General features: G+C 33.3%; 1 protein-coding gene across 5 annotated transcripts in view; it reads right to left on the bottom strand.

The window, feature by feature from the left end:
• The window catches only part of LOC138704929 (peptidyl-prolyl cis-trans isomerase FKBP4-like), a 233637-nt gene that overhangs the window by 76599 nt on the left and 142609 nt on the right, over window positions 1-14429 (bottom strand). For all 5 annotated transcript variants that reach the window (XM_069833355.1, XM_069833352.1, XM_069833351.1 and 2 more), the window contains one exon: window positions 7529-7724. In XM_069833355.1, coding sequence (XP_069689456.1) covers window positions 7529-7724 — 196 coding nt within the window. The remainder of the gene's footprint in view (window positions 1-7528; window positions 7725-14429) is intronic.

Here is a 14429-nt window from a genome sequence, read left to right on the forward strand (position 1 = left end):
CCTTAATCTACTTGATAATAACCCAGTATAAATTTTTCCTAAACACACTAATAATTCAAATAATCCAAAAATACTGCTTTACTGTAGATATTTACAGTCATGTTTCCAATTAAAAGCAGATTCAGTTTGTGATCCTGTAAGGCATTTCTGCAACATATAATTGCCACTCTTTTCTTTGGAAACTTACATATGTCCAGAAGCAGATCAGGAAGTATTACTAAGTTTTAAACATTTTTTTTAAGTTAATTATTGGGCCAAAATCGTTCACAGATAATCGGGAGTATACTGTATTTGAGGGGCGTTTTCACAAAACTCATTATCTACATTTTTTTCGATTTTGAGGTTTTAGCGTATCCTTATGTTTTTGGGTCAGGAGAATCCAATGGTGCTATCAGAATTAAGCTAAAGTTGGTAAGTATATCAGTAAATTGATCTTGAAATAAAAGAGATTTTTCAAAACTCGGTATCTACAGTTGTGTACTTTAGAAAAGAGTTGTCTTGAAAAAAAGAAGATTTTGTAGATAACGAGTTTTGTGAAAACGCCCCTCATTTGCAGTTAAATGTATGACATGAAAATCACAGCACATTTTGTAAGTTAACAGCTGATTTGCTTAACAAAGCACATAAGAAAATTACACCAATATTACTAATAATTACTAAGTGACTTTCTCACACAGTGACATGAAGAGAACACTTAGATAGTAATCAATTTCTACTTATAACGTTATTCTGTTTTTTTGCTAGAGTGTAAATCTCAGCACAAAATTGTTGCAAACATATTCCACATGCTTTATACTAAAACCCACATTCCCAAAATAGTTCAGGAAACTTGAAAGGGAAATAAAGAAAATATTTATTTTTATAATTCTAAAATATGTCTGGCTTTCTTTATAAATTGAGCAGTTCAAGTAGATGTAATTAATTCTGCACACATTTGTAAAGAGCTATTCTGTATTGTAACTAAATACAAGAATGTGGTGGTACACCATAACGTGTACTGATTTTGTTCATATAATATATCATATTGATCTTACTTACTTACTTACTTACAAATGGCTTTTAAGGAACCCGAAGGTTCATTGCCGCCCTCACATAAGCCCGCCATCGGTCCCTATCCTGAGCAAGATTAATCCAGTCTCTATCATCACACCCCACCTCCCTCAAATCCATTTTAATATTATCCTCCCATCTACGTCTCGGCCTCCCCAAAGGTCTTTTTCCCTCCGGTCTTCCAACTAACACTCTATATGCATTTCTGGATTCGCCCATACGTGCTACATGCCCTGCCCATCTCAAACGTCTGGAGATTCAAAATCCCCTATATTCACTTTCACAAATTGAAGAATTTTGACAGTAACTGGTTCCAAATAGAGGAAATTTTCAACCTAACAGTGACTTTTAACAAACCTTTTGCTTTAAATTTAGTGAATTTTTGAATTCAAACTATATAAATCAATAGAATTCATTCTTAGCAAGCAATATATGGGCATAACTCAATTATGAACAAAATGGTCTTTAGGGGCTTTTGAATCTAGAGGATTCATATCATATCATATCATATCATATCATATCACATCATATCATATCATATCATATCATATCATATCATATCATATCAATCTTCTTAATGTATCCAGCTGTTTGCTGACAACATAAAGTCCACTATAGTCCACTGTAGTCTATTCAGTTGTTTTTCACGAGAAATGAGGGGTATTTTGATCAGTGTTCATTATAGATGCCTGTTGCTAGTAGCCAGAGGTGGGGTGTAGCCAATATATATATATATACTGCAGGGCTGTGTCTTCTGCAACTTGTATTGATGATTTTAATTTACTTCTTTCGTAGTTTATGGATGGACAGTATAGAAGAATGTGTTCCAGATCTTCATCATGATTATTACACCACAGACAAGTAAGATTATCAGAAATGTGAAATCGGTGTAGGTACAATTGTGTGACAATGTGACCTGTTCTGGCTCTTGTTAAAAATGTTTGAACATGTCTGGGCAAGTTTTTGTACATTTCCAGGTTATTTGGTTTCTTTTGCACAGACTAAAATTTTTCCTTTGTCAGAAGAGAGCCAATTGTTGATTCATAGGTTTGTAAAATGAGACTTTACTGAAGCAAAAGCATTGGATAGAAATGTCACTTGAAGAGGTCTTGGTTGAAAATATGTTGCCTGTTTTGCAATATTATCAACTTTCTCGTTTCCAGGTATACCACAATGACTAGGTATCCATTGAAATGTTATTTCCTTTTGGAGTTCTTTTAGTTTACTTAGTTGTTTCTGAATTGGAATAATTCTATGTGCATATAGATTTGGTACATATTTAATTATATTAAATATAGCCCCCTTGGAGTCGGTAAGTATGCAAATAGATTTTTCAGAAATTTGAGTAACACACTGAAGAGCAGCATCAATAGCTAGCAATTCAGTGTCAAGACTGGAGGACGATGAACATGGTATGAAATAACTTTCTTGATATTTTGGAATATAATACCCTGCTCCTGATGTCCCATTATTAGGAGATTTAGAGATCCATCTGTATAAATTTGAAGGTGATCCTTATATGTACTGCAGTGTAGTTCCATGGAATCTAACTTAAGAATGTATGGAGGATCATTTTTGAAATGATTTCCTGGAATTTGTATGCTATGTTCTGGAATCATCCATTTTCATGGAGGAATTTCGTTCACAACTGGAGTTTTAGCAATGAGTGTGTCTGTGATATAGATTGGTATTTCTTCTTTTTTTATTTTATAGAAACTACACCAGGATATCATCTCACAGTTTGAAGAACATCTGAGATCTGGATGAGGCTTGCAATTTTAAATGTATTTTTAGATCCTCTGAGTGGTTGAATATTACATTCAATTTCTAGGGCAACAGTTGACGTGGTGTTTGGTACTCCTAGGCATAATCTTAAGGCTGAGTTTTGAAGAACAGAAATTTTTTGTAGATGAGTTGCTGATGCTCCTCCCCATATTTCACATCCATAGGTCAATTTTGATCGTATATAAGCATTATAAAACAGACGCATTGTCGTGATATCTGATCCCCATTTCCTATTAGCTATGATCTTCAAGAGATTTAATCGTGGTAGACACTGCGAAGCAACATTGGTTAAATGTGTTTTCCATAAAAATTTTTCATCAAAAATTAATCCTAGGATCTTAGGAGGTGGATTGTACTGAATTTCTTGATTATTCAAATAAATGTGAGGTTTATAGTTGTTTAGGCTATATCTTCTTGTGAAGACAGTATATTCAGTTTTTGATTGTGAGATAGATTCCATTTGGATGCCCAATTACTGATATTATTTACACCTGTTTGTATAACTCTTAATGATTCGTTTGGATCTTTGTTCGTAGCCCATACTGTAACATCATCTGCATAAATACGTATTTTTATCTCAGGTGGAACAACAACAGGTAAGTCATGTAACATTATATTAAATAAATTTGGACTTAAAACAGAACCTTGAGGTATACCACCTGTAATTTTTTTGGATGAAGATAAATGATTATTTACTGAGGTTTGAATTGTTCGTTCATTAAGAAACAAATGTAGAAATCTTAGCATTCTGCCTCTGATACCAAGTTTTATAGATTGTAATAAAATGGATCTGTGTGGAGTATTATCAAAAGCGGCTTCAAAGTCTACCATTACAGCTAATGTGGTCTTCTTTTCTGTGAAACCTTTATAAATTTCTTGAGCAAAATATAATAGAACTTCAGTTGTGCCACATGATGGTCTAAAGCCAAACTGATATGGGCTTAAAAGATCATATATGTTGTAAAAATATAATTGGGTAGCTATTCATCCATTGTATATTTTAAATTGTGAATTTGTAATGCATAATTTAATTTGACTGTCTATTGCAATAGTGTATTGCTAGATGACTATGAACTGTGACTGCAACACTTGTACAACATTGTCTTATAATGTACTTAAGCATAAGCTTCATAATTGGCTAGTTGATAATCCATTGTATAGGGTAAATAATTTTTATTTATTTTAATTTGTGGATTGTATTGTACTAGTAAATTTTAAACTGATATCATATATCACATCATATTGTAACTGCTCATATTAATTTTATATTTACGAAAATCAGGATTTAAAACTGATACCAATACTTAAAAAGTATTATGGTAGTGCTTTGTAATGGACTTTTAAACAAATTACTTGACAAGTAACTGTTTAATGAAAAGAACATTCTGTTACGTATATTTGCCTACTGATTGTGAGTACACACTAAGTAATGGCATGTAAAATGGAACTACTACTTTATTACAAAAGAACAATCCTGCATAGTCCTTCCTGGTTTTAAACTAGTGATGAGGATAAACATGGGTTGTGAGTGTACATTTATAACTTAATTCACAGGAAAGTAAAATTTATCACAGAAAAATAAGGTCTTTTTATTTGGTTATATTTCCAAAATGGCTAGAATTAACCTAATTTTGTAGACAAATTCGTATAGAAATCTTTAGACTGTAGGCTTTTATATGATGTTTTCAATTGGTCGTATAATTATGTAAACTAATAAGTAACCTCTAAAACGTTTTTGCAACATAATTATGACAAGTTAGTTAGTGGGGTTTAAAAAGGGCACATCAGCTACTATGGCTATTTGCGCCCTTATCTAAAATCCTTCGCAAAACAGTAATTATGACAATCCTTGACTACTTTTAAAAACGTAAGAAAACATTATGAAAAAAATCACTAGAGCCAATTTCAAATACATTGCCATCTCGTACATTTTCAAAGATTCATTATTTTTCAGCAAAAATATTCACGTACATCCATTTCTGTTTTCATTAACTTGTTGATATTAAATATGAACAAAATCTATCCAATAATTTGGGTGGATAGATATTGGGCAGGCAACATGCTATATATCTTTGTCCAAATGTAATCCTAATGTGTATTTAATGAAAATATCAAAATTAACTCTTTTGGGTATCACAATACTTTCACTTTAGACTTCGTATAAATAGAAAGTAAAACTGAGAAGTAGCAAAAGGATTAGTGCTGGAAAGCCTAAGAAAAAATGAATAGTGAAAATGAAAATAAATAATGGATCTATTAAACACGTGCTCAATGATTTCCAGAAAATGGACTCATACTACAAGAAAAAGCACTAAAATTTGCTGGACAGATTTTGTACTGGTATCCATCGAACATTATGTTTTAGGATGTCTATGATGAAAATGCTCTAGTTAACTATGTATGTGTGAAGAACTGGACATTGCAAATTCCTGACTACTAGACGAGATGAGTTTTTTTCTTAAGAAGTTTTGGAATAATACTAATGAATTTAAATACTATTATAGTCACAATCATGCCATGGTATGAGAGAAAAATTTCTCAACCTCGAGCGGGAATCGAATCTGCGACTTCCTGTTCTCCGGTCAGGCGCTCTACCACTGAGCTATCGAGTTCGTCTCACGCCAAAGGCTTGGAATTATCCTTTCATACTGGCGACTCTGTTATAGAGTACTGTCCATAGCGTCTGATCTAGTCAGCACTGCTTATGGGTTGAAAGAAACTTTTACAGGAGAACAGGAAGTCGCAGGTTCGATTCCCGCTCGAGGTTGTGAAATTTTTCTTTCATACCATGGCATGATTGTGACTATAATAGTATTTAAATTCATTAATATGTCACATCAACGGACGTGCATACGTCACCAAACATCGTAAGATGAAGATTACAATAATACTAACATTAAAAGCATAACCAATGTAAGAGAGAGGTGAAGTAGCAAAACAGAGACTCTCTCTCGAGACGCAAGAATGACATATCATCTCTCCTGAATGTCAGTTAACAATCTGAAGAAGAAGAAGAAGAAGAAGAAGAGCAGAAAATTCTACTTTTCAAAGACAATGTTCCATGTAATAATGAAATTATTATATGGTAGTGAAAATCTCACAAATAGTAAACATAATCTTGATTGCAATCAATGAGCCAATGTGATTCGTTCTTTTAAGATAAAGTTGTTACATTCAGTTGTCCAGATAGATGAAGTCACGTCAATTTATAGATTGGCAAAATCCATTAATGTAGGTGATGGTGCCAGCCGAAGAAGAAGTGCACTGAGTGATGTGAAGTCAGACACAAAAGCAATTTTTAAATGTGATTTTCTATCAGTGTTAGTGATACAGAAGTGGATGATGAGATAAGTAATTCTGTGCCAGTTCACAATCAATTGGACGAAAGTACTAAACACTGCAACTGAATTATTAATGATATACAGACAAGTTATATATTTCATTGAAGACAAGATTCAAGATGAAATTATTACTGAAATAAATCCAGATTCTGATAATGATGTTAATAAGAGGGATGTAAAGGAGTATGGAGCCCACTGTCCTAAATGACACGCTTGCCAGAATTGCAAAACTACAAATGAAATTGTAATTGATTTACTAAGTAGAAAAAGAATGCAACTATAAATATTAATGCAAAAATGAAACAAATCTCTACGTTACAATACATAAACGGAAAACACAATTATCTTATAGATAATTTCTTTTGGTTTTGTTTGATCTGTCATAATATGTACAGTGAATATATTTACAGTAATACAGTATCTTCTTTTATTTCATACTATAATTTTTACAGTAAGGAGGTGACATTGTTTTATAATTTTGTATTATGAAGAATAACTTCAATTCTAGCACGAATATGCTACCAACATATTACATGTAAGTCATTCTCATAATATATCATGTAGCATGAACTTAAAGGAGCTCGAGAATTGTAAATGTAATGGAAGAACTTACATGAATATGTCCGATTGCAGAGCTGTCTAATGATTACATCTTACATTTCTTCTTTTCAATAAACTGTCATGTTTCATACTTCCTGCCCACTCCTTTAGTCCTTAATATAGTCATTTCAGAATAAAAGTACAATAAAAAAAATACTGGTACTTCTAAATTATTTTCCAAATATTTTGAACTTGTAACTTCAATAAAGAGAAGGGGAGACAAAAATACACATAAGCAAGCATTCTCACCCCCTAATCTAGATCAGATAGATAAGACCTCAGCTTTAAACTGGCAAGGTTACTAAAGTTGTATATCCCTGTTTAAATATGGACTTGTATATAATAAGTTATTTATTGTTAATTGTAATATTTTCTGATGAACACATCTTCAAATTACTGTATGTACAATGTTAACTACTGCATGTAATATCTGTCTGTACTGGTACATAGTACAAACTTTATTGCTTACATGACATTATTGAATATATTATGGTGATAATGATAGCATTACTTGAAGAAAATAAAATTAAAATGAAATTAAAAAATAGAGTAAGACTGTATTGTATTCAGTGTTAATAGAAACATACATTAACATTTTTAAACATTTCAGAATTTTTTTCATTGTACAGAGACCATAATATTAGTAAATCAAATTCCGTATTTATGTATGTATGTATGTATTATAACATGAATAAAATTAATTGTTCAATTTCATTTTAATTAACTTCAGTTTCTTTCAATGGAGTACCTACCTCTCTATCTCTCTGAGCAAATTTCTCAAACATATTGGCATAAATTTTTTTCTCTCGTCCTTTCTGTTCTTTTACTTTCTTGTTACAAAGGGTTATGTGAGTAGCTGCTGCTTTGTTATTTGGTTGCAGCTTTAAAACAGCTTCAAAGTCAATCTTGGCTTTCTCTGGCTCACCTAAGCCTAGATTGGCTTGACCTCTGTAATAATAAAAACAAAATAATAATAAATTACAGTACATGGAATCATAGATTTAAGAAGAAACATAATCTTTATACAATTAGAGTGAACACCATAACCATCGTGGTATTGCATGAAAATGTACACTTAATGGCAAAAAGAATGGGCCAACTCTTGGTCGATAGAAATGCTAAGTTTTATCATGCGGTTCACTCGTGTAAACGTAACGCACTGCAAGGCATTCATTACTGCTGTGGTGTCTCTTCATTGAAAGTCGTCCTCTACAAGGTAGTCAATGTTACGAGCTATGTGTGGGCCAGTGGTAAGATGTCTGACTTTCGTACCAGCGGGTGTGAGTTCGCCTCCCGGTACAGTAAAATTATTATTATTTTTTTTACTTTTTAATTAATCAGTTTAAAATATGAAATGGCATTTGTTCATAAACTTCGTTATGCCTGCCTTGTAAAAATATTACTGCCCAACACCTGTTGGCTATTAATAGGCGAGACCTGGTCTGTATAAACAAAAAATACTTGTTTCACATCCTAAAAAAATCGGACACATATCAAACATAAATAAATGATTAAATAAACAAAAAACAAACAATTTGTTTATACATTAACAAAAAAAAAAAAAAAAAAAGGCCTGTGGTGGGAACTAATATCTCGTCCACAAACCACCTGTGTCAACAACTGCCCTCATTCTGTGCGGCATGGAGTCCACAAGATTATGGAACAGGTCTAAATTCATGGCTATCTCCCACGCATCTAGAACTCTGTCCCAAAATTCATCAGCTGTCTGAACAGGTGGTTGTTCTGCCCAATTAGAACATAGGATCTGTTTGACTTTAGCCAACAAATTTTCAATCGGATTCATATCTAGTGATTTTGGAGGCCAGTCGACCAGGTCGACATCAGGCCTCGTCGTAAACCATCTTTGAATCTGATTGGCGGTGTGTACTGGGTGATTATTCTGCTGGAAGAAAAGTGTTCCTTCTGGGTATCGTTCTCGGGCGGAAGGGATCATTACATTTGCCAAAATGTGTTTGTAGACTTCTGCTGTAAACCAACAGTGGATGCGTTCGAAAAGTCCTACCCCATCATATTACATTCACCCCCAACACGCGACACTGACGCGACCTGATTTGTTAAGTCGTCCCATGAAGCGTTCATCGTATTGGTGGCCAACCATACGATAAACTAGAGCAGGACCATCGTTGCTATTTACCTCGTCGGAGAAAACGACATTTCTCCAATCGAAATCCTATCGGAGAATAGCATACGCTAGATGGTCCATGGCATCCTCCATCGTCAAATGTTCTCTCCTCACAGATCGACGACACCGTATGCCATGCTCTCTATTGTCTCTCTGCCATCTTCAAGCGTAATGATGAGACAGAACGTTTTATTAACAGACAGGAGTATTGCTTGGAAGAGAGAGGGAGGTTTATTATTTATTAGGGTTTGGGCATATTCTAAGAGGTGTCGCCACATAAATACAGACGTGGACAAATTATTAGACTAAAACGTTTTTCTTGGAAATATAATATAATTCGTCATATCAACTATCAGTATAATTCACAGAGTCTCTATTTTTGTAAATATGATTGTTTACATCTTTCGGTATATTTTTTCAATGGTTAAGTACATTTTGTCTGGCTGTGTTGGTACTAATGGTGTTTTAATTATATACTGCAGAAGATATTCTCCCATGGCCTGCAAGAAGACCGGACATGAACGAAATTGAAAATCTGTGATCTATACTGAAGAAGAAAGTGAACAAAAAGAGGCTTACAACAAAACATGGACTCATTTAAGCACTGTCTGATATCTGGCTGAATGATGGTTATATTCAAAGAAAGTGTCAAACTTTGGTTTCCAGCATCCCTGGCAAAATCAACGTGTTAATAAAGAATAAGGGAATGTTCACAAAATATTAGTAACCTCCAGACTCAATTTTCTGTTCATTATTTCTGTGCAAAATACATCTTTGTTCATTATTTCTGCCGATAAATACAGCGTTGTTGCACATATGATTAATTTGGTCTAATAATTTGTCCACGTCTGTATAGCTTTGCGAGACGTATATGATGGCAAATTTGCAATTAAAAAAAATGGAGTGAGAGAAATTCGAACCTTGAGCTACTACTATTAACTCGCTCAATAGACCAATGCCTTAACAACTTACACTACTCGGACTGTTAATTTCGTTTCAGCATAATACGTGGTTTTCCTGTTCTTATTGGCTTCGGTTGATTTTGTATTTATCAATTTTACTATTATTTCACTCTTCAGAGGCCCTGATATATCTAGAATCAACCCTCCATTCGATTTTATAACATATTTTAGACTCTTAAATAAAATACAGCAAATTTAAATGGTTTAATTATGTGTTACCTGGTGAACTACGGCTTTGACGAGATGAGCATGCACAATGTTATGTCTCTGGAACTTAGAAATTGTCAGCGGCTCATTCTTTTTGCCATTAAGTGTACGTGTACTATATTACAAATTTCAGTTATTTTCTATGGATATACAATAGAAAAAATTCTGAACTCAATACAGGACTTTTCGAACTGTGGCATACTTTCTGGGACAATAGTATATCATTTGAGTGATTTTCAAATTCTTCAGCATTATTTAAAATGTATCTGTATGTTGTAGCAATGAGCAATACAATCACAAAGAGAAATTCAAATTACGTTTTGTAGCAGCAGACATGCTCAAAATATTCATTTCAGCTGATCTTTTCTCGCTGACATCTGCATTAAAACAACACAACTGAATCATTACAGAATGGACGTGGTTTATTGATGGGAAAGAAGTAATGGATATCATCAATTGCTAAGGATAAATGTTGGAATAAAAAATATATATTACAATCAAACTATTGCTTTCATAGTCATCATAATAATGAATCATTTTAAATTTGCATGGAACTCGCAGTTTCTTACCCAAAGCCCGAAGATCCCTTGTAAGAACAGATTTTCGTGTACATTTTAATTTATCATATCTGCCTCGTTCATGTTAATTCCAATTCCGATTCCAAACTCTTTCCCTTAATGTGTTATATTTATAACTCAACTAAAAATCCATGCTTCACTACTGTCTTTTACTTTCGTCAATGTTGAAGGATACCGGTAAATAATGTCCTTGGCCACATTTCAAAGACTTGTAATTGCATTATCTTCTACCCACATTACAACAGATGCAAAAATGTTTCCACCTGTTTCTAAATGGCACACTGTTTCTGTAGCTGGATACATTCCAGTGTTCGAATGTGACTGTGTAAAATACCTTTCTATAATAAATTATGAAATCAAGACATCCATTTAAATGAATAAAGAACAGAAATTACAGTCTATAATACAAGTCTGTAAAGAGTGAAATTAGCACAAAATATGACTTTGTATCAGCGTTGCCAATGGGGATTAGAGGGGGGGAGATGACACCACTAGCGTAGACAAGCCTGGGCATCAGGGGGGCCAGACCCGATTTTTAGATTTTAGGGAGAAGGCACAAAAATTGACAAATCATTTTTTACATGAAAGAAAACTTTTGTTAAATTAAATATCACTGAAACAGTAATAATGTTTCAACAAGTTTAAGACTTTTCATTCTCCCTATTAGTGTAGCATCTGGTGAACGTGAAACTGCTGGAAGTGGTCCTTTGAAATCTTTATTTAGCCTCTCAAATGGTGTTGTAGCTTTGATTAGCTTTTTTTCATTGTTGTCGAAGTGGAATTTAATTTTTTTTAGTAGGTTATTTCACGACACTTTATCACAATCTTAGGTTATTTAGCATCTGAATGAGATGAAGATGATAATGCTGGTGAAAGAAGTCCAGGGTCCAGCACCAATAGTTACCAAACATTTGCTCATATTGGGTTGAGAGAAAACCCGGACAGGATATTGGTAATATTCCTTATTTCCTCTATGGAAAAGGGTAAGTTCTTTGTACGTACCAGCACACAATGATATAATCGGATAACTCCAAGGTGGCAAAGTGTGTTATGGACATTAGCAAGGTTTACTCCCTGACCAGTTGTCCCTTTTATTTTTGAAAATGCATCAGCAGTTACATTTTTATTGTCAGGATGATCAATTATATCGAAATTATAGCATGCCAAATCTAAATGTGAACATAATATTTTTCGGAACGCTGGTCTGTAAAAATCTAGAAATAGGTATATGCTTGTAAGGTAATGGCACCAGTGGGGTAGAGATTCGACTATTGCATAAGCTTCTTTTCTATTGACAAATGTTTCTGTTCTGACTTGCTAAAATTTTTTGAAAAGAATGTTATTGGCCTTGCTGCTTGACTAGTAGGGATAGTGCTATTTGCAAGCATCTGTTTCAATCCTAAGGATGTATCATCTTCTATTGCAGATAGGGTGGCTTCTGATACATCAGAGCGCTGAAGTCATCTATCTCTTCATCTGATGGGAGAAAGCGTTTCTTGCGCAGTAATGGGCTAATCTTTTCTGAGAAAGTGGATATCTGTCTAAAGTTGTGGGCAAACATTCCCAAAGCACATTGTAGTGAGAATGTATTATGTACAGATAGATTAACAAGTGGCCTTAGACCAGTGATGACAAACCCGTGCTCTTTGTGTGCTGCACACGAGCAGCTTGTGAGAGCAAATCCAAAGACATTGAAGGGATAGATAAACTACAGTTACTAAGCACTGAAGCACCTCTGTCACCACTTCTTGCTCCCCAACTCCGCTATGAGGCTACATACTAGTGTTTTGTACTGAGTGAGAATGCTATTTCCGCTTTATATTTTCTAACTTTTATAAAGTAAAAGAATAGTGTGAAGTCTGAAGTTAAATATATGGAAAATAAGTTTTAATGAATCGAGAAACAGTTAAGGATATAATTAATAATCTTTATTGGAGATATCAATGTATAGGCTACGGCACAATTTCAATTGCATTACATGATATACAGTCTCATTACCTGGAATATACTTACACTAAATAATTTTGCATTGAATGTTAAAAATACTGTTTCGCAAGTATCCAAAGGACATATCTACAACCAAATGTTCAATACAATATGAGTTCTGAAAATGTCATCTGTGCTTTTGTTCTATTAAAAGTCTAGGTTTAATCCATACTTACAATTTAAATTAGAAAAAAAAAAGATTAACATGTTTTAAAGTTCCTTTATAATAGTTTAATATGTAGAAAATTATAATATGCTTCAATTATGTGGTCACATGTATAATAGAATAATATTAATTGCCATATATAGAAACAAATTCATTCAGAAGTGTTTCCTTCGATATGTATTTTAAGAAAATAAATATGGTGTATGTACTTAAATTAATAACAATTCTTATAATGCATTATTAAAGAAATTTCAATATGTAACTCTACTTCCATTGGTAGAAGATTGGTACTAGTACCTAGTGCAACAATTATTCCAGCATTACAACATCTGTCAAAAACTAATAAACGTGGAAGATCCACATCTTCATGAAATATGTGATTTTCATTCTGAGAAACAACAAGCTCTTTCATCACTAGACATGACAGACATCAACCTTTCTAATCTATCAGGCCACTAAATAAGAAAGCAACTAAGGCTCCAGGAATTTAAAAATTGGTAATCACATAAGATTAGAAGTAGCAGAGTACAGATATTTGCAGGTACCCCGAAATTTAACAATGGGATGAGGAGACGAAATGGTCTTTCTGTATCTGAATGGACAAATACTTTAAAAGTGTCATGTACTACTGTATAAGTAACTCCAGGAAGAAATTTCAACATTACCCGCTGCTGCCACACTGGTTATAGTGAGATTGAAACACTTGCTTCTGCACTGAAGGAGAACTTAAAAGAAACTCGAGATAACACAGAGTTCGTTCAGCACTGGCATCTTCACTACACTCCCAAAATGGCAAGTATTTGAAGTTCATTGTATATAAACAAATGATACTGATACCAATACCACAAATATATTTTTGACTTTTGCCTGTGTTTATTTTTAAAATTACATTTCACTTTTTTTTTTTTTTTTTTTTTTTTTTTTCAGATTGTAAGATCTGGCTACATATGATTTAATCTAAAACAACTGTTTCTATTTTTAATCTTTCTTAACACTTGTTCTTCACTACGGAAGCGAAGCATGGCCCTAAGACAGTATAATGAGAGCAAAGTAATAATTAATAAGATGAAGTTCATGACGCGATTAAATATATTCATAAACTTTATAAACTAAGAGGTTTTTTTACTCGAGTAATATTTCAATTTCAGTAACAAACAAGGTTACCACACACTGTAACAAAATTTCCTTAGCTTGTTGTCTTAGCAGACGTATTTAAATTAAAGAAATTCAACATTCATTAAAATAGTGGCGAGGGAGGAGGCCCAGACAAATGTTTGTGGATGAGCCCACAATTCCTCTAGGGAGCCCTGCAGTATACAATAGCGATCATTTTAAAAGTTAATACTTTTGTGAGTAGCTGCTGTGCAAAAAAGACTAACAAATGTGTTTAAAATTTCATCCAAGAGTAACTAACTGCTTAATGTCTAAGTGTCTTCGTTCTGCTTCTTTTGCCACTCAACACAACGAACATGAATAAATTCTCTCTCTCTCTCTCTCGTTTTTTTTTTTTTAATTTTACAAAGTAGGTAACGTTTTTGTTATATTTTTTTTCTCTATACTTCATATAATGATAAAACATTAAATGAAATGCAGCAATGTAAAATAAAACAT

Source organism: Periplaneta americana, chromosome 8 (assembly GCF_040183065.1).
Source record: "Periplaneta americana isolate PAMFEO1 chromosome 8, P.americana_PAMFEO1_priV1, whole genome shotgun sequence".
In the NCBI taxonomy this organism is placed as follows: domain Eukaryota; kingdom Metazoa; phylum Arthropoda; class Insecta; order Blattodea; family Blattidae; genus Periplaneta; species Periplaneta americana.